Here is a 19,468-nt window from a genome sequence, read left to right as displayed (position 1 = left end):
CCCCGACCCAGACGTGGGCTCGACCTACCCCTCTGCGGTCGCAGCTCCCGCGGCCGCCCCGCCGCCTCCAGTGCCCACCTCCCCCCGCCCCCCGGCGCGGGCCCGCCCGCAGCCCCCCCGCCCCCCCCCCCCCCCCCCTCCGGGAGGGGCCGCCCACCCCGCAAGAGGAGCCGCTCCGCCGCGCCCTCCCCCTGCACAGCGCGGGGAGGCGGGCGGAGCGGCGGAGCGCGGCGCCCCGGCACCCCGCGCCCCTCGTCCCCATGCCGCGGCGGGAGGCGGGAGGCTGGCAGCCCGGCAAGCGGCGGGGAGCCGCCGGCATCGCCCACCCGCCCGCTCGCCCACGGAGCTCCCGCAGCGCCCGGAGCGACGCGCTCAGCTCCCGTTGGGGCTGAGGGATTGCGGAGCCCCGGCTTTCCGCGGGGACGCGGGGCACCCGGGGAAGGGGAGCGCTCGGAGGCGGTAGCCGTAGTTAAAAACCCAGCGCCCCAGACGGTGTGTCCTGCCCGGCTGCCGCGCACCGCTTATGCTTAGTCGGGGGGACCCAAGCAGGGCGGCGGATCCGGCGGGATGACGGGCCATGAGGAGTCCTAAGGCGGCGTCGAGGCGGGCAGCCGCGGGCTGCGATGAGCCTCGGCCAGCCGGTGCCGGAGGGGAGGCCGGGAGCCAGGTAGCCGCCGCCCGCCCGCCGCGCCGCCCCGCGCCGCCGCCCGCCCGCAGCCCCCCGGGGGCATGGGACCGGCGGGCAGCGCCTGCTGAAGCCGCCGCCCCCGGCTGCAGGTAAGGAGCCCGCGCACGGCCGGTGGCGGCCGCTGGTGCCCGGTTGGGTGGGGGGTGGTTTGGGGTGGGGGCTGCGCGGGAGGAGGGGCGGAGGGGGGTTTGAGCGGCGCCGCTGCCTGGCTGGCAGCGGGGCGGGCGCCTTGCGGGCCGTGTCGCCGTGTGTCGGCGCCCGCTCCCGTTGCACAGCCCGGCGGGGACATTCTTCCCTAACGGGAAGCATCTGCCCTCCGGTACGGTAAAAAGAAACGGGGCGGGGGGAAACAGCGGGCCCCCCCCCCCCCTCCCCCCAGCCCGCTCTAGCACGACCGCGGCTGGCTCACGGCCCGGCCCGGCGGGAGGGGCAGCACTGCGCGGGACCCCCGCCCCCCTCCCCCCCCCAACCTCTCCGCGGGGCAGGCGCGGTCCCCACCAAGGAGCCGTGCGGGCAGCGGCGAGGCCCCGCCCCGCGCCCCGCCCCCCCGGCAGGCCGCCGCCCGACCCTCCGCAGCCGCGCCCCAAACGGCGGTGGCGGAGCCGCGGCCCGTTGGCTGACGGGCTGCGCGGCGGCGGTGGAGGCAGTCAATGGCGGGCGGCGCGGAGGAGGAGAGGGCGGGGAGGGCACTCGAGAGCGCCCCCAGGCGGCGGGGCGGGGCGGTCTTGCCCGGTTCCCGCGGGTCGCGGTGTTTCTCCAGCCAAACCTCTGGAAGAGCAGCTGTGGCTGGGTGTGGAAGGCCCCGTGCCCGGCCATCGTTGCTTCTCACCCGCGGGCAAAGCACGGAGAAGTCCCTCTGGGCGGCTCTCTCCCAGCCCCCCACAAGGCAATAATTCCCTCCTAACCTCGGCGAGCATCTCCTGTCGGGACATACGGTGCCCCCTCCCAAAGGGAGTCAAGATGGGTCAGATGTTTTTTAAAGGGAGTTTTCATTAAAGAGAGCATTAACGAAAACAGCACCGGAATATTCTTAAACAAATTAAAAGCTATTTGTCTTGTAAAGAATGGTAAACGTCTCGTTAACTTGACCACAGATATTTGAGAAACCTCCCTGTCCCGATGAGCCTCTCCTTTGAACCGTAATGGTTTGCACATGACAGTCTGAGAAAAAAAAAAAAAAAAAAAAGTGTGTCCTGTTGCTAGCAGAGCTGAGAAATCTGACTTTTATACTAAAAGCGGTAACTAATGGAACTAATAATAGCTGATAGAGCGGAATGCCTTTCCATCGTTGTCAGACGGCCGTAAAAGAGCAGGAGCACTACATTTCTGTTACTAATAGTGGCCTGCATTCTTGTATGGCTTTCATCTGAAGAGCTTTCAAATTCTTCTGCTGATGGGGATAAGAATGGGGATGTTTCAAAGTCATTTCTCCAGAGTTAGGTGGCTTAGTCTGTAATTAGACTTCTACATAAATTATTTTATTTTCAGAAATGGTTGGTGCTCAAAGTCAGTAACAGTTGTGTTTACTTGTCTGTTCTAGCACAGTGTGCATTGTTAAATGACTCTCCACGGGTCTAGCCACTCAGATTTAGTTCTGGACAACTGAACTCGAGTGTTGATAGACGAGGCAAGACCATAAATATAAACTTTCTTGCTTACATTTCCCCTGAGGTCTGTACTTCTGCTTCTAAATAAATTGTCAAGTTTTGTCAATTCTGACCATTCATAGCTCCTGTTTGGATAAGATTACAGTGTAAAAGCAGGACCGACATCGTGCAGTGGTGTGTGGCAAAGGATGACAGAGTCCGGATCTATGGCCAACCGGTTCTTTCTTTCACTCACTTTCTCTCTCAATGACCCTATTTCCCATGAATGGGGTTCGTTCAGCCAGATTTTCCCTCCGGGAGGTTAGTAGCCTGTCTAAAACTTAGGCATCTGGGCTAGGTGAGGTAGCTAAATAGGGACCTAAGGAGGCTGAACTGTACGATTTCTAACGTCTTTCTGACGGGGTAAATACCTGATATTACTCATCTTCAAGCAAATACGGGTAGCTTTTTTTCTTTCATTGACTGTAGAGGGAGCCTTGGCAATTTGCTTGAACTAGATGCTTCCCTTGAAGTTTTCTAAGTTTTAGGTGAGATGAGTAGTACCCTTGACGTATAGAGCAAACCTACAACGTTTGTTACCATAGGGAGACAGCGTAACTTTAGTAGAATAGATGTTTAGTAGAAGTGAATCACGGGAGGAAAGTGAACTCCGAAGTAGCAAATGGCGTGTAAGAAAGACAGCCTCTTTTCGTTGATTGTCTGGAGACCTTCTGGGACGCTGCAGAGCATCGCTAGGTATATAAAGCTTTTTAAAAGGATATTTAACAAAAAAATAAATAAATCACCGTTTCTTCTCTCTTTCTCGCCCCCACCCCACCCAGGAGGAGCCAGGCGAGGGGAGGCGACAAGATGGGGGAGCGGGCGGCGGCGGCGGCGCTCTCCGTGGTGCTGATCGTGGGGCTGGGGCTGCCGCCGGGAGCCCGCGGCTGCCCCCAGCCCTGCGCCTGCTACCTCCCCACCGAGGTCCACTGCACCTTTCGGTCCTTAGCAGCCGTGCCGGCAGGGATTCCGAAGCATGTGGAGAGAATCAATTTTGGGTTTGTATGGCAGTTTGTAGCAAAACGGTTACTATTATTTTCAAATAAATATTCATAAAGTGGTGTCAGTTCTTCTTGGCAAATAGGACATTTTATAGTGTATTAAAAACCACGTTGAATTAAACCTGCTATGGAATGTCTACTATGTTCTACATTCTACGATGTTGAACTTTGTACCTGATGTAAAAAAATACAGTAAGAGTAAAACTTTATAATATAGACAGGTAGAATTTTGGACAACAATGAGATATAGTGTATCTTAAAGCAAACAGTAAACCCAAAGTTATTCCATTGCCTTTCAGGTTCTTTTTTGTTTGGTTGGTTTTTTTTTTCAAGGAACTTAAGTGCAGACTTCAGTGTTTTGGGGAGCGATTGCTCAGGCTCCAACTCACTTTCCCTTGCCAGGGTATTGCCAACTCAAATCTATCTGTCAGACTGTGAGACAAGCAAGCAGGACAGTTGCCAGGCTGCATATCACAGAAATGCTGTGTAGGGTCATTATGTGACATAGCATGGTGCAAGAGTCACAGTCCTTTTCTGCTTGATGCCAGAGCTGCCTCACTACCTGGTATGAATGCACCCTGACCACCTCAAGGCCTGTAGCTGCAACTGGTCATGCAAGAGTAACAGTAGGGACCCTGGGGTTTTTTTGCTTCTCCATAGTTAAAATATCTATCCACCAGCACTTTATCAACCTAAAGCCTAATTTTAGTCTTAAAATGGCCTTGTACTCAGTAAATCTATGTTACAGCAGTCTGTCATGCCATTTTTGAGTTAAAAATGCCTTCCTCTCCCCACACACACATATTCACAGTCGACTCTCCCCTGTATGTCAACATTCTATGACAAATTCTGTCCCTAAATTGCTTTTGAAAATGAGATGTAGGCTTCTAAGTTACATAGGCATTTTGACTGTTTTCTAATAAAAGTACGTTATCTGATACTGCTAGCATAAAAGCCCTTCCCTATCTTTGTATTTCATCACTACAAACGACGTTTTCTGAGCTATGTCCTTTCCCAGGAAGAAACAGTCTTAACTATCTGTTGCATTTCTTTCGTTTTGGAAAAGAGCTTTTACCATATTTCTATTTTAAGATGCTATATATTTAGAAGGTAAAGATTACTTTCCTAACTGGAAATAATTTAGGAAAAAAAAATTATTTAGAGAAGTTCATATTTTTTAGAAGAAGTGATGTTGAAATAAGCAATTTTGATATGATGACTGTTATAAGCCTAGTAGATCTGTAGTAAGTCTAAAAATATCAAAACAGTAGTCTAAATTTTTAGCAAATTCAGAATCTTCGGATAGATAACATGGTGAGGATCTAAACCTATTTCCTCCATATTCAAAGTATTTTAATTCCTCGCTGTCTCTTCCCTTCCTTTCTAGAAAGTGTTATAAAAATAGGAAAAATCTTTAAAATTCCATGCTTCATTTAGGGACTTCATGCCCAGATTAGCTCATACATTTAATTTTATGTCTACATATGGAAAACCCAAATGTAGAGCTAAGCAGCCAAACTTAAGACTTCCATATTGGCAAGTAAAACCTGATTTATTTGTCCAAAGTGAATTTGAATCATTTTCAAAAAGTAGATTTTCTGTATTCCTTCTCTAAAAGGAGTTTCTAGGCTCAAATGATATAATTGGAATGTCAATTCCTAGATCTTATGTAATTAGTTGACGTAGCCAGTTATATGTTGTAACAGTAAGTGAAGCAGGATGTGACTTCCTGCTTCTCGTGCTGTTTCAGAGATACCTGTTTTTAATGTCCTCTCTCAAATCTATTCATTTATTGTGTATGTGCTGGTTTAGGAACACTGCAGCCTGTCTGCTTTGCCAGGCTCCATAGCATCATTGGTTGGCTACAAGCCATTAATTTATTACCATTCCATAAACTGAGCTGCATGGAAAAACATACTGACAACTATTAGAACTTAAACGCCTATTTATTACTCTTACTCCTAAATTATGGCTAAAGTGCCACAAATTGAGTTAAAAGAAATCTTAATGTAAACATGAACTAAGTATACTTGGCCTTGTAAAAATGTTTCAGTAACTTCTGGCCTTTTGACAATGCATTAAGATCCCTCCAATTTTTCCTGGAAGTTATACTAATTTTACATTTGCAGTCCATGACAGTCGGTGCATAAAATGTAATTGCACGTGTGATTTTTTTCCAGGTTTAACAGTATACAGTCTATATACGAAAACTCCTTTGCAGGGCTTACAAAACTGGAATTGCTCATGATACATGGAAATGACATTCAGAATATACCTAATGGTGCTCTGAAAGATCTCGTGTCTCTACAGGTAATGCTCAGGTCTTTCTACATTTCATAAATTCTAACTTCCATGAATAACAGAAGACAAAAATAAGCATTTTTTTTAATGTCTTTCTTAGGATTAGGATAGCATTTTCCCCCAAATGCACTGGAGAACTATTAGCTATGCCTATGTCATACTTGATAATGCCGGCTAATACCCAGTTGTATTCTCCCTCTTTGACCGGCATTTCATTTTTCAGTGGTGCAAAGAGTATTTGAGTGTGGGAGTAAAACTTCTGCTTGCATGCTATTGTGTTTGGATTTAGATCAAAAAACAAAATTAATCTCTTTTACTCTTTTTTTTTTTTTTTAGGTTTTCAAAATTAGTTACAATAAATTGAAAGTCATAACTGACCAGACTCTCCAAGGACTTTCAAGCTTAATGAGACTGCACATGGACCACAACAGAATTGAGTTTATCCATCCAAATGCTTTTAGTGGATTAACTTCTCTGAGACTGGTCCACTTAGAAGGAAATTTGCTCCAGCAGCTTCACCCCAACACCTTTTCAACATTTATGGTCCTTGATTACTTCAAACTGTCAACAATAAGACATCTCTACCTATCTGAAAATGCTCTTAGGACCTTGCCTGCAGGGATGTTTCAAGGCATGCCGCTGCTGGAAAATCTTTACCTTCATGGGAATCCGTGGGCCTGTGACTGCAGTTTAAAGTGGCTCCTTGAATGGAATGAAGTTTCTGGAGGTAAGAGCGAAAATAACGTTGCTCCTTCAACTCATAATGTTAGATTATTTTTTTTTCTGTTCTACATATGGAGGGTTTTGTTATTTCCTAAGTATTATTACGTCCATGATGTCTATGTGCATTATTATGTTCCCTTACCATTCAATAAGTGCATGTATTTAAAAAACAGTGTAAGAAGCAGTTGTGTGTCACTAGCTAAAAATTTGTATTCAACAGCAAAGGAATTAGCTGTTACATTTGAGGTGGAAAAAGTGATGGTAAGTTTATAATTGGAAGGAGGAGATAGGTTATAATCCATTAGTGTGTTCCTTTGCACAGCGGTACACCTTTGACCAAGGGCTGGCAGTTGTCCTCAACAAACACAGCTAGTAACTGCGTGCTCTCATGGGCAGTGGGAACATTGGATTTGAACTTGTTTGGCCAAGGAAGGAATGGAAAGCAGGTTTCCAAATTCCTGGATGAGTCTTTTAACTTTGATACTATTAGTGTTAAGGTTGTCGTGTAATATGCATCCTTTATGTCTGTGTTTATTCACTGACCACAACTTCCTTTTGTGATGAAGCAAATCTATTTTAAGTATTTTCAGAGAACATCTACCATCCTGCATATTTTTTTTCCTAGAATAACTGATCTATCTTTGTTCAGGCTTAGATGTGGGATAAGTATCACACTGCTTAGGCTGGAACACTTCTGGTGATGTACAGAAGCAAAATACTAGAAGCAGAAAAAAAAAAAACACAAACAAAACAGAACAGTTTTATAATGCCTCTATATCAGGAATACACTAAATGAGGGGTTTTTTGAATGTCAGTTTTCAGTTTGAGCATCTCAGTTCACCGATGCCCTATCTCAGGTAGCTAAGTGCTTACTATAGTAGGCCAGAGGGACTGGTGTTTCACCAGAGTTGCTGCTAAAATATTAAGAGGGAATTATCATGTGATTGCAACTGAAGATGTCTCAAATGAGTGCTAAAGTCACAAGGTTTATATAATGATTTGGAGCATGTATGGTGGATGATGGTGGGTCATAGAATATGTAATTCATCACAGTTTTGCACTTAGATGTAGGACAATACTTTTAAGAGTGTGTGATACTTGAATGTATAATGTAAGTGTTCCTGCCTGAACAGATGCTTGAGGAATATAACTTTGATATTACTTTTCACTAACTTACATTTTGATATTCTTATATAATCTCCTTGATCCAAATGAGTATGCGTATTAAGTGTACTTAAGTTGCACTGTAAGTTATAACAGTGAAATACTAGAAGAACTTTCTTTCCTTGTGCAGAGTCGGCTTGTTAGCATTTTTGTTCAGTTAGATTCCCTTTTTAGACTACACAGTAGTGATTATTGGAAAGATAATTTATCCATGCTGTTTTCATGTAAGACAAATTTTGTATCTTTATATAACTATAACATTAACTTCTTCAGAAATTGTGTCCAGATAGTTATTAAAGTTCTTCAGACTACTGTGGCCACTGCCAAGTTGATTGTGGGCCAGTTCTGTCATGAAGCGTGCTTTCCTTGTCTTTGAAACATCATATTTGAATCTGCAAGTGATAGATTAGTTCAGTTAAATATTCCATTTGTAAGAACTTCTCAAGAAAATTGATTTGTCAGGTTGGCAAAGCATATAATTTTCAGTTGAAAAATTGTATAAACTTTTGCCAATCTTTTCCCCTTCTGCTAGCATTTTGCCTTATAACCCACCCGTATATTGTTCATTCATTCAAAGATGCCTCATTCCTCGGGAGTGATCAGCATGACACTTATTCCTAGAATAGCTGGAATATATTGTATTTACAACATGCTTCCAAACTAAATATGTAAGGTGACATTTGACATTCTAGTGAGCAGAACAATGTAATAAATATACAACTGTTAGTTTGCAGACAAGTCTTTCTGCCATTAGTAGAAGAGAGGAGTCAAGGCTATCATTTCCTGTTTTAGTGCTCCTTCTCTGTTTTAGTTTTTATTTTATCATTACAGAGTTTACAGTTATTTCAGAGGTCAGGGAAGAAGTGGAATTTTCAGGGTTTTTTTTTTGCTGCTGACGAATAGCTTGTGAGTGCAGGAGCTACTCAGCGGATTTTGGTAGCTACAATAGGATGTTTTGTCTATTGCCAGTACTGTTCTAAATGGACAGAGAAAGATAAAAAGCTCCTTGGATAATTTAATGAGGAAGTCTAGCATTTCTCAGGTAATTGCTGCAGTTTTGAAAGATAGGATGACCCAGTCCTCTTCACGTTAGATTCACAAGTTAGATAGGTAGGCTGTCACTGTACAGATGCAGACTTTTTGACACAGCATAGATTTTTACCAATGTAAAATGTTGCTCTGAACACTTCAATTTCCAGGCATTTTATTCAGAGGCAGTGAATCTAATTTTCAGAAGGATGAAGTATTCAATCCTCTCATTGAAGTCAAAAGAAATTGTGGTCACTTTGAGAATCAGGCACCCATTCGACTGTGAAAACAAAGAGCTGCTGTTTTAAAAGCTTTGCCTTAATGTGTCATGTGCCATAATGCAGTCCGTTTCACAGTTTTGGGACTTCTGTAACTCTAGAACAGAGTTCTTCAGTTTACCTATCTTTTATTTTCCCTTTTTTTCTTTTTCTTTCTTTTTTTTCTTGCAGGTGTTTTAAAATGCAAAAAGGACAAAGCTTATGAAGGGGGACAGCTCTGTCCTAAGTGCAACAGCCCGAAACAGCTGCAGAAAGAAGATATTCAAAACTTAAAAGATATTTCGTGTAGGAAGCCTGTCATTCAGTCCTCACTGAGGCAGAATAGCAGTACTCAAGATGAAGAAGATGGTGAGAGTTATGAACTCCCTCTGGAAGAGCTTCAGTCCTCTCCATGGAACATTACTCTGAATATGACTGATGAGCATGGCAACATAGTCCACCTGAACTGTGAAATCAAAAAACCAACAGGCTCTACCAAAATTCAGTGGAATCAAATCCAGACTCAGGAGATTGATATAAATGCTACAATTTCACTGGATTTTGAATGTCCAATGAATCGAGAAAACTATGAAAAGCTATGGAAGCTTATAGCTTATTACAGTGAAGTACCTGTCAAATTAGAGAGGGAACTTATGCTCAGCAAAGAGCCTAAAATAAGCTATCGGTACAGGCAAGGCTCAGATTATGACGCTCTTTACTATACAGGTGTAAAAGCTCAAATACTGGCTGAGCCTTCCTGGGTGATGCAACCTCTTATAAATATCCAGTTAAACAGGCGCCAGAGTACAGGGAAAAAAGTGGTGCTATCTTTTTTTACTGTGTTTTCTCAGACAATTCATACCAAAGACACCAGGCAGCAAAGAAGCTGGGTAATGATAGAGCAAAACCAGAGCACAAGGACAGCGCAGAGTGTAGTGGAAGGGTCAGAGTGTCATCTGAGCTGCAATGTGAAAGCCTCTGAGAGCCCCTCTGTTCAGTGGCTCTTTCCAGATGGGACTAAACTGCAGGCACCATTTAATCAGAAAGACAGTAGGTTTGCTATTCTCAGTAGTGGCCAGCTAATAATCAAAGCAGTGAGTTACACTGATAGTGGTTTGTACCACTGCATTGTCCAGGTGAGAGATGATATGGACATAATGGCTTACAGACTTCTAGTGCAGCCTCCAGCTATTCAGGCAGCTGATTCAGAAGTCGTGAGAGTTGAAAAAAATGTGGGAGATCCAATAGTTTTGCCGTGCAATGCAGTTGCCGTCCCAGAGCCACAGTTGAGCTGGATTCTTCCAAACAGCCAGGTACTTAATGATTTATCAAACTCTTCGAAAGGATATATGCTGGACAATGGTACTTTGCTTATTCCAAAAAGCCATGTCAGTGATAGTGGCCATTACAGATGTGTGGCTGTCAATCAGCAGGGATCAGATCACTTTGTTGTAAGGGTCACAGTAAATAAAATGGTGTCTGACAGGTCTTTTAAAAGGATAAAACTAAAAAAGCGTCCAGGGTCAAAAAGTTTGTCAAAAGCAAGAGGGCGAATCATAGATGATGGAGAAGGATCAGGGGCAGGAGGGGTGGAGGAGTTCTCACAAAGAAAGAACCGCCTGAAAGACTGGGAAGTATCCTTTAAACAAAAAAATGACCAGATGCCAGATGCTCAAATTAAAAAAGGGAAGAAAGGCAGGAGGAAAATGAAGATCTGGAAGAGTACTGATAGAACCCATGACAGCAACGTTGCAGAAGGCCGGAGAGTATTTGAATCTCGAAGGAGAATTAATGTGGCAAGCAAGCAGATTAATCCACAGCATTGGGCTGACATTTTGGCAAAGGTCCGTGGGAAGAATCTTCCTAGAACAACAGCTACAGCCATTTCTTTAACAACTGCACTGCCATCAGTCATGCAGAAAATTACGCCGGTCCCTCATCCGGTAGCCAGCCCTCCTCCTTCGGAGATAGCAGCTGAGGTGGTAGATTCCTCTGCTGATGCATCACCTGTGGGTGAAGATGAGCCATTCTCAGTCACTGTTACCCACAACACTGAAGCATTTTCAGTCCAGTCCATATTAACAAGGTCAGAAACTGAACCCTTCCTCGACCATAGGGCTTTAGAAACACCTGAAAGTTCATACCCTGTAGAAAGTGATGTATCACGTCCGTATTTGACTCCTGTCTCTGCAACTGTGCAGCCACAAGGCCAGCAGCATCTTGGCGTCAGGACTGATGATTCGGTTGTAGTCAAAGAAAATATCCATGCTGTCACTGAAGAACATCTAACCAGACAAATTGTAACAAACTTTCCTAATATTCAGAGCAGTTCATTCACAGTGGAAAATGTAGATAGAGCTATATCTTCTGCATCAGAGGAAAATTCTGCTTTTGCTGAGCTACCACTTGATGCCACTGGCCTAGCTGAATCTCGGACTGTGGATCTTCATAGTGTCTTGGAGACAAGTGTGAACTTAAATGAAGTGGACTCAATAAGTGTTGACACCATAATTTTAACACCTTCTCAGTTGGATGAGATCACCCCACCAGATTATGTAGGCACTACTACTGTTTCTTCATCCATTTCTCCATTTGTAACAGAAAAGAGCAATGACTTGATGCACCAGCACAAAGAAGTATCCACAGGTCAGACAAAAATGGCAGACTTAAGTACAAGTTTTCCAGCTGTCACACCCATCAGGGTTCAGAGCAAGGAAGAACCTGAGACTCACAGGAATATAGTGACTCAAGAAAGTATGTCCAGCAGTTATGCAAAGAGTTTTCAGGAAGGAGGCCATAGAAACCTGGCTACACCAAAACCAGATCCCACATTCATTTTGCTTAGTACTAATGCTCCTCATAAAACAGCAGAGGGGATAAAACCTGCTTCTTCCACCAGTAGCTTGACCAGTGTGGCCACAACAACAGCTCCCTATAGAAAGACGATGCCTTTACTTGTTACTCAGCATGCTAGAAAGAGGCCTTATGGGAGAAGGAGATTGAGGCCAAACAGAATCCGACAGAGACCAAAGCCTTTCCCCCGTGTTGTTTCAACCACAGAGGCAATGCCTATCATTCCAAGGACACCTGAAGTTGAAGCTGTGACCAAAACTTCTTCTGCAACTCTTGAAAGCCCTGATCTTAAAAGCAATGTCAAAATACAGTCTAAGGAAGAGGAGCATGTGGAATTCATTCCTTCATTAGTTACTGATCCAGTTGTCTTGGAGAAAATTACCAAAATCAGAGAGGTGGTCACAACTTCCTTCTTTAGGCCTACTTCTTCTCCACCTGAAGCAAAACCTGTGACACTCTCTACTGCTCCTGAAACCTCAGCACTTTCAGTAACTGCACCTATCCCGATTTTGTCATCATATGTTATACACGACTCAGTTCCAATGAAAAAATCAAGTGCACCTCTGACACCAGACCAAAGTGAAGTGCCAACATATCACTCATTAGACAATGTATCTGAGAAGGACATTAAAGCTGATTCCAAACCTATGGATAGTAAGGCAGAACAATCAAGCACAACAACTTCTCCTGAGCGTATGAACAGCTTGGTACTATCTACAAAACCAGAATCTCAAGAAGAGCCTATCCTATATGACTCAGAAGTTGTGGTTAATGAAACAACTGCTGGAACATTCCAGCTGATATATCCCACTATGACTGACTTAAGTATTCCTGTTGGCACAGTAGAAGTTTTTAAGGACCTCTCAGTTTCAAAGAAGACATGGAAGCCCACAGTATCTTTAGAAACACCAGCAATAACTGAGCCACCTCAGCAACATGGGATGATTACTTTGTCCTCCTCCTTTAGCACAACAGAAACTCAGACTTTTCTACTTACAGAAACAAAGAAATCTATTGCTTCTCAGACTGGGACAAAGCCATCTTCCTTGGATAAAAAGGAAGCTATGTCACATGTATTTCATCATGATCCCACTTTGCAGACAGTTGAAAAGTCTCTGACTACATCCACTGCCTTTATTCCATTTATAAAATTTGCTACTCTTCCCCCTTCCATTTCAAGCACTTCACATCCTTCTGTTCATTATACCACTGAGGAAAGTAATGTCTTCAATCAAGAAAGGTTCCCAGAAGGAAAACAGTTTGAAGCAGATGGTGACAAAATGGTTGTGAGCTCAAGACGGTATGTAGACCCTACTCCTTCCGCTAGCCAAAACAGGATTAGCATACAGTCAAAAGAGGAGCAATTCAAAGACTCGTACAGTAGCAAGTCAAACAACAGTTTACTGCTAAACCCAAACCTTCCTCATCCACCTGCTGGAATGATACCAAGCCTAAACCAAATAGTGCCTGTTGTGTCTCCAAAGCATGTTCCCATCAGAGGAACAGTGAAGCCTCCATATATTGTAACACAAGGTTCATTTCGCTATTTCGTAACACACCAGCCTCTTCACTATACAAACAAACCAGAGATAACAGCATATGCAGCACATACAATCCAGGACAAAAAAAATTTTGCCTCTCAGAGAGAAACAACTACCCCAACACAAGCCTCTCCATTTCACAAAACAAATCCATTCACTGCAAGCAAGTTTGGTAATCAGGGTCAAAACAGATACAATATTAATTCAAGATTTTTTGGAAATAACTATGTTCCAGATAACAGAGGCACAGCAGGGAGACTACCAAGTCAAGGCATCCCCTATTATCCCAGTTCCAGAATGCCATTCTTTTTCAACAGGACAAGGATATTCCCTCATTTAAGTATGCATCCTAAACCAGTGGTCCCTAGTCAACTAGTGCCAAAAGACACAAATGAGAAGAAGGTTGCCCAGGTGTCCCCTACTAGGATTACAGTACAGAAAGCTACAGCTATTCCAATGCCTCCAATGCCACATGCCACAACCACCACATCACCACCACCAGTGATTTTGAAGATTACCCCTCCAGCCTTTCTCTCTCAGCACACAAAACCACAGATACCCACTACAGTTCAACCTTTCAAAAATGTCCATCATCGTCATCAAAAAGTTCTGTCTGTGCCTCATGAAGGAGGCATTATGCCACACAATTTAACTGTAATTCAATCTTCCACTAATTTCAGGATACATGGAGAAAGACCTAAAATTATCACAAAAGGGTCTCAGAGCATATCCATCCTTGCTGAAACGGATGCTTTTATCCCTTGTGATGCAGTAGGGGAACCCAAGCCTTTTATTACTTGGACAAAAGTCTCTACAGGTAAGACAGAGAAAAATGTGTTCTTCCACACAGTTTTTCAAGGTACAAATACTTGGGTTGTTGCATAGAAGTGCAACATGATTGCAGGAATAGTCCAAAACACTGAATAATAATTCCTACATCTTTTAATCATTATAGATAAAAATGTGACTAATTGCAACTAACCATTACAGATAAAAATAACTGCGGTATTTCTTGTAGTAAAAGAAAACTACCATTTAATGAGTTTATTTTTGAAGAGGAAATAGCAGCCGACTCTGAATATTCACAGCAGTTAGAATTTATGATGATAACACTTGTGAGTATGGTTTTGTTAACATTTCTTCTTGAATATTGATGTCCTTGTTATCTCCATAAGCAAAAAGAAAAGTCAAATTGCAAAAAGGTAAGAGAAGTCCTAAAGCCCTTAAAAGTTCCCACACTGTACATGCTTGCAAGCTAGTATGGTTAGTTCTGCAACAGAAAAAAAGACTAATTTGACTTGTGGAGAGTGCCAGAAGATGTCATGTGATCCATCTGAAGTTGTAGTTAGTGTTAAGTAAATTTAAAATCTTACATAAGCCTTTTTCAATACAATGGCTTATGTCTTAAACCCTTTCTGTTTCTTTCTTTCCTCTCACCTTCGCAGGAGCTTTAATGACAGCCAACACCAGGTTACAAAGGTTTGAAGTTTGGAAAAACGGTACCCTCTTTATCCGAAATGTTCAACTTCAGGATCGAGGACAGTATTTGTGCACAGCTCAGAACCTACATGGCATAGATAAAATTATCATTGTGCTCACAGTTGTAGCCTACCAGCCCAAAATTTTACTTTCCCGCTATCGAGATGTCACAGTGTATTTTGGAGAGACTATAGCAATGGAATGTCAGGCTAGTGGATCTCCAAGCCCACATATTTCATGGATTTTCCCAGACAGGAAGATTTTGCAGACAGTCACCACCACAGAAAGCAGGATAATGCTTCATGAAAATCGAACTTTGTCTATCAAGCAAGCAACTTTTTCAGACCGAGGAGTTTACAAATGCGTAGCGAGCAATGCTGCAGGAGCTGACAGCATCGCAGTGAGGCTCCACATTGCAGCCTTACCACCCATCATCCAGCAGGACAAGCAAGAGAACATTTCCTTGCCCCTTGGCAGCAGTATTAACATCCACTGCACTGCCAAAGCAGCACCTTCTCCCAGCATCCGCTGGGTGGTCTTTGATGGCACACAAATCCGACCTTCTCAGTTTGTCAACGGGAATTTATTTGTTTTTCCCAATGGAACTCTTTATATTCGCAATGTCTCCCCCAAGGACAGTGGGACCTATGAGTGCATTGCTGCTAACATGGTGGGAGCTGCCAGGAGAACAATACAACTCCATGTGAAGAAGCATGCAACTAATGCTAAGATCACTGGGAGCTCTCCTCAGAGGACAGATGTAACGTATGGCAGCGTCCTGCATTTGGACTGTAGTGCTTCTGGTGACCCCTGGCCTCGGATATTATGGAGATTGCCTTCCAAAAGGATGATTGATTCCCTACACAGGTAAATTACTATTGGAGGTGTCACAGCTAAATTGCAGTTTAGATGAACTTAGATAAAAGACCATTCATATCTGTACAAGTTTCATTCTTGACTTCTGTGAGTTCTGAATGAGGCCCCCAATCCTTAAGGCAGAATTTGAAGTTATACCAAAAGATAGCCAAGTCATAACTTAGAATAACTTTCTTGAAAACAATAGTAGTCTTGAAAAGTCAGCTTCAAGTGTTTAGGATAAGCTGCCACTATTTGTCTTTTACAGCCACTTGTAGATGTAGTACAAAGTCCAATGGCAAAAGTTAAGATATACACCTTGTGTACTGTTTGTTCCAATGTGCTTAGTCTGCATAGGGTGGCTAAGGTGCCTGCTTTTCCCCGGGAGAAATAGGGTCACTGAATTTTGTCGATCTGTTGTACCAATCATTATATACAGTAAATATTGAGCAAAGAATTCAGCTTATAATTATGTAAGTAAGCATGATCATTTTAACATCGTTGTATAAATAAATGTTACGTTGAGGTAAGAAGTATGCAAACCCAGTTGCATATAAATGCCTAAAACAATACCTTTGCCAATGTTTGCAGTATCAAGTAAAATATCACTTCTCCGAACCTACAGTAACTGTCCTAAGACTTTGCTGAAAACACAATTTCTATAAATAATAAACTGTAAATAATTTGTTAATCACTCTTTGAGTGCTATAGACAGATGAGAAATTTACTGAAATTAAAATGCACGACTGTCAACAACTTTCTTAACAGCTGAACACAGTCATCTTTTTTTTCATATTGACAAAACCTGTTCAGATAACCTGTAGACAGCACAAAATCCAGAATTCGTTTTATGCCTCATAGTGATAGCAACAAAGTACTGGGTTTGTTTTTTTTATCATTTTCCCTCATGATCTTTTTGTGGGGTGTTTTTCAAATACAGGAGATCTCGGGGGGGAAACTGAGGCTACTGAGGAAATTGCTTTTGACCACAGTATACCAATTCCATAGTGAAGTGGAAAGGAATCATAGCTTTTTAGCACACTGAAAATCTTTTTTTCCTGTATTTAAAAGCTTAGCAATATTTTACTTCTTTGTAATTGTTCTAAAGGTTTAAAATGTTATACCTGATGCCAGAGGAAGTTGCTCATCTTGATTTGTTTTTAGCTGAGGACCCAAGTGCCAGACTCGATAGTTGTGGTCCATATAGTCTTGTGCGGAGTATGTCATTCAGAGATCCCATATTTCAGTGTTACAGAATGCTGTACATGCAGTCAGAAGAGTCAAAATTACAATCATTTGGTATTTGATGGTTGTTTAATAGTCAAAAACACCATTAAAATCACTGAATGGAACAGAATTGTTTGGTCACGAGTGAGTGGAATTTTTTTTTTCCATTTGCTTTTTAGTGGTGGGTATCTTGGATATTTCAGACCATCTAATTATCTAACAATAGCAATGCTCCTCTGCTTTTTTTCAGTATTGGAGTTGTTTTTTTCACCAATAATTAATACCTAAGTGTGATTTTGTAGCTCATGTTCTGTTCTTTTTTCTTTCCTTACAGTAGCTTGGAGACTAGAATCAAAGTATTCAGCAATGGGACTTTGGTTGTCCGTTCAGTTACAGATAAAGATGCAGGAGACTATTTGTGTGTGGCCCGCAATAAGATTGGGGATGACTATGTGGTCCTCAAAGTGAATGTGATGATGAAACCAGCAAAAATAGAACATAAGAATGAGAATAACCACAAGGTCAAGTATGGAGGGGACCTGAAAGTTGACTGTGTAGCCACAGGTCTGCCAAATCCTGAGATTTCCTGGGGTCTCCCGGATGGCAGCATGATCAATACCTTCATGCAGTCAGATGACAGCGGCAGCCGGACGAAGCGATACGTGGTCTTTGATAACGGAACCCTGTATTTCAATGATGTTGGACTGAGAGAGGAAGGGGACTACACCTGCTATGCCGAGAACCAGGTTGGGAAGGATGAGATGAAAGTGCGGGTCAAAGTAGTGGCTGAGCCTGCAACTATCAGGAACAAAACATACGTCATTATTAATGTACCCTATGGTGATGTTGTCACAGTAGCATGTGAAGCCAAAGGAGAACCCACTCCCAAAGTGACCTGGCTCTCCCCAACCAACAGGCCCATTCCTGCCCTATCTGACAAATACCAGGTATATAAGGATGGCACCCTCCTCATCCAAAAGGCCCAAAGATCTGACAGTGGTAACTATACTTGCGTAGTGCGGAACAGCGCTGGGGAAGATAGGAAAATTGTCTGGATCCATGTTAATGTTCAGCCTCCCAGAATCAATGGTCATCCCAGTGCAATAACATCTGTGAGGGAGACAACCATCAGGGACAGCCGGAAACTTATTGACTGCAAAGCTGAAGGCATCCCTGCTCCACGGGTCTTATGGGCTTTTCCAGAAGGAGTAATTCTGCCGGCTCCTTACTATGGGAACAGGATCACCGTGCATCGCAATGGTACGTTGGACATCAGAGGGGTAAGGCAGACAGACGCGGTGCAGCTCATATGCATCGCGCGGAACGAAGGAGGAGAAGCGAGACTGATCGTGCAGCTCCTTATCACAGACCAGTTGGAGAAACCCTCCTTCAGAGACCCTGTCAATGAAAGGATCACTGCCATTGCTGGGCACAGCATCAATCTGAACTGCTCAGTCCAGGGGAACCCCAAGCCCAGCACAAGCTGGATTCTTCCCAATGGCACTGAAGTGCTGAGTGGCAGCCGTCTGCACAGATTTTACCATAAGAGGGATGGAATCTTACACATCAGCAGCCTCTCTGCTGGGGATGCTGGGACTTACCGCTGTACAGCCAGAAACCCAGGAGGTTATGTGGAACGAGTAGTCTTCCTGAAGGTGGGACTCAGGCCAGAAATCAGCAACCAGTACAACAACCTGGTGAGCATCATCAATGGAGAAACTCTGCAGCTCCATTGCGTCACCCAGTCAAACCAGCGGGCACAGATCTCCTGGACACTGCCCAACGGGATGGTTCTGGATGCCCCCCACGCTGTCGGTCGCTTTTCCCTGCTGGAGAATGGCTCATTGACGGTGCGTGAGGCTTCTGTATTTGACAGGGGCACTTACCTGTGCAAGGTGTCCACAGAGTATGGCACTTCTGTTATGAGTGTGCCTGTCATTGTGATAGCCTATCCTCCCCGGATCACCAGTGAGCCAGCACCTGTCATTTATGCCAGGCCTGGAAATTCAGTAAAACTGAACTGCATGGCCATTGGGATTCCTAAAGCAGAAATAACATGGGAGCTACCAGACAAATCACATCTGACAACAGGAGCTCAATCCCGTCTGTATGGAAACAAATTCCTCCACCCTCAGGGGTCATTAGTCATCCAGCAGTCTACTCAAAGGGATGCGGGCTTCTATAAATGCACTGCTAAAAATATACTAGGCAGTGATTCGAAAACAACCTACATACACATATTCTAACACTAAAACAAATGCCTTTGGCTGAATACTAGTGTTCAAGTCACTGCCAAGCGAGTGCAACAAGGAAAGTACTGCTTGCAATAAAGCCAGGAAGGCTGAGGGCAGAAAAGAAAGGAATTAATCCTATTTTCATGCAAAGTGCATCGCTTTTGTACTCAGTATGGTAGTAAGTCCCTGCAATAAAAGGAGGCGGTAGGCATATTGAAACCGAGGAGACTAACGTGTTGGAAAAGGTCTTTAAATTGTTAAGACAGTGTAGTGTGGTTTTTCATGCTATCTAATAGCATCTCGGACCGAAAGTACTCTATTCTTGTCAATAGTCCAAAGCTATTCCTTGTTCTAACAAGCACCTTAAAAGTACCAAAGAAGTATTAACTGTTAATAATGAGCTGCAGAGATAGAAGTGCTTTAGTAAAACATGATTTTCTTTATACCCTGCAGCGCTTTTACATAATCTA

The 19,468-nt window shown here is 43.7% G+C and overlaps 1 protein-coding gene across 1 annotated transcript; it reads left to right on the top strand.

The window, feature by feature from the left end:
• The first annotated feature begins 577 nt into the window (after nucleotides 1-577).
• Nucleotides 578-19,010, top strand: MXRA5 (matrix remodeling associated 5). The gene is made up of 7 exons (XM_086476717.1): nucleotides 578-777; nucleotides 3,117-3,332; nucleotides 5,516-5,645; nucleotides 5,973-6,363; nucleotides 9,002-14,020; nucleotides 14,649-15,549; nucleotides 17,099-19,010. Exons 1-7 carry the CDS (start codon nucleotides 578-580, stop codon nucleotides 19,008-19,010), a joined length of 8,769 nt encoding a protein of 2,922 aa, XP_086332843.1.
• The last annotated feature ends 458 nt before the right edge of the window (nucleotides 19,011-19,468 follow it).

The sequence above is a fragment of the Leptosomus discolor genome, chromosome 1 (assembly GCF_034619465.1).
Source record: "Leptosomus discolor isolate bLepDis1 chromosome 1, bLepDis1.hap2, whole genome shotgun sequence".
NCBI lineage: Eukaryota > Metazoa > Chordata > Aves > Leptosomiformes > Leptosomidae > Leptosomus > Leptosomus discolor.
The sequence above is the reverse complement of the archived record's forward strand: the minus strand, read 5'-3'. Positions and strand labels throughout refer to the sequence as shown.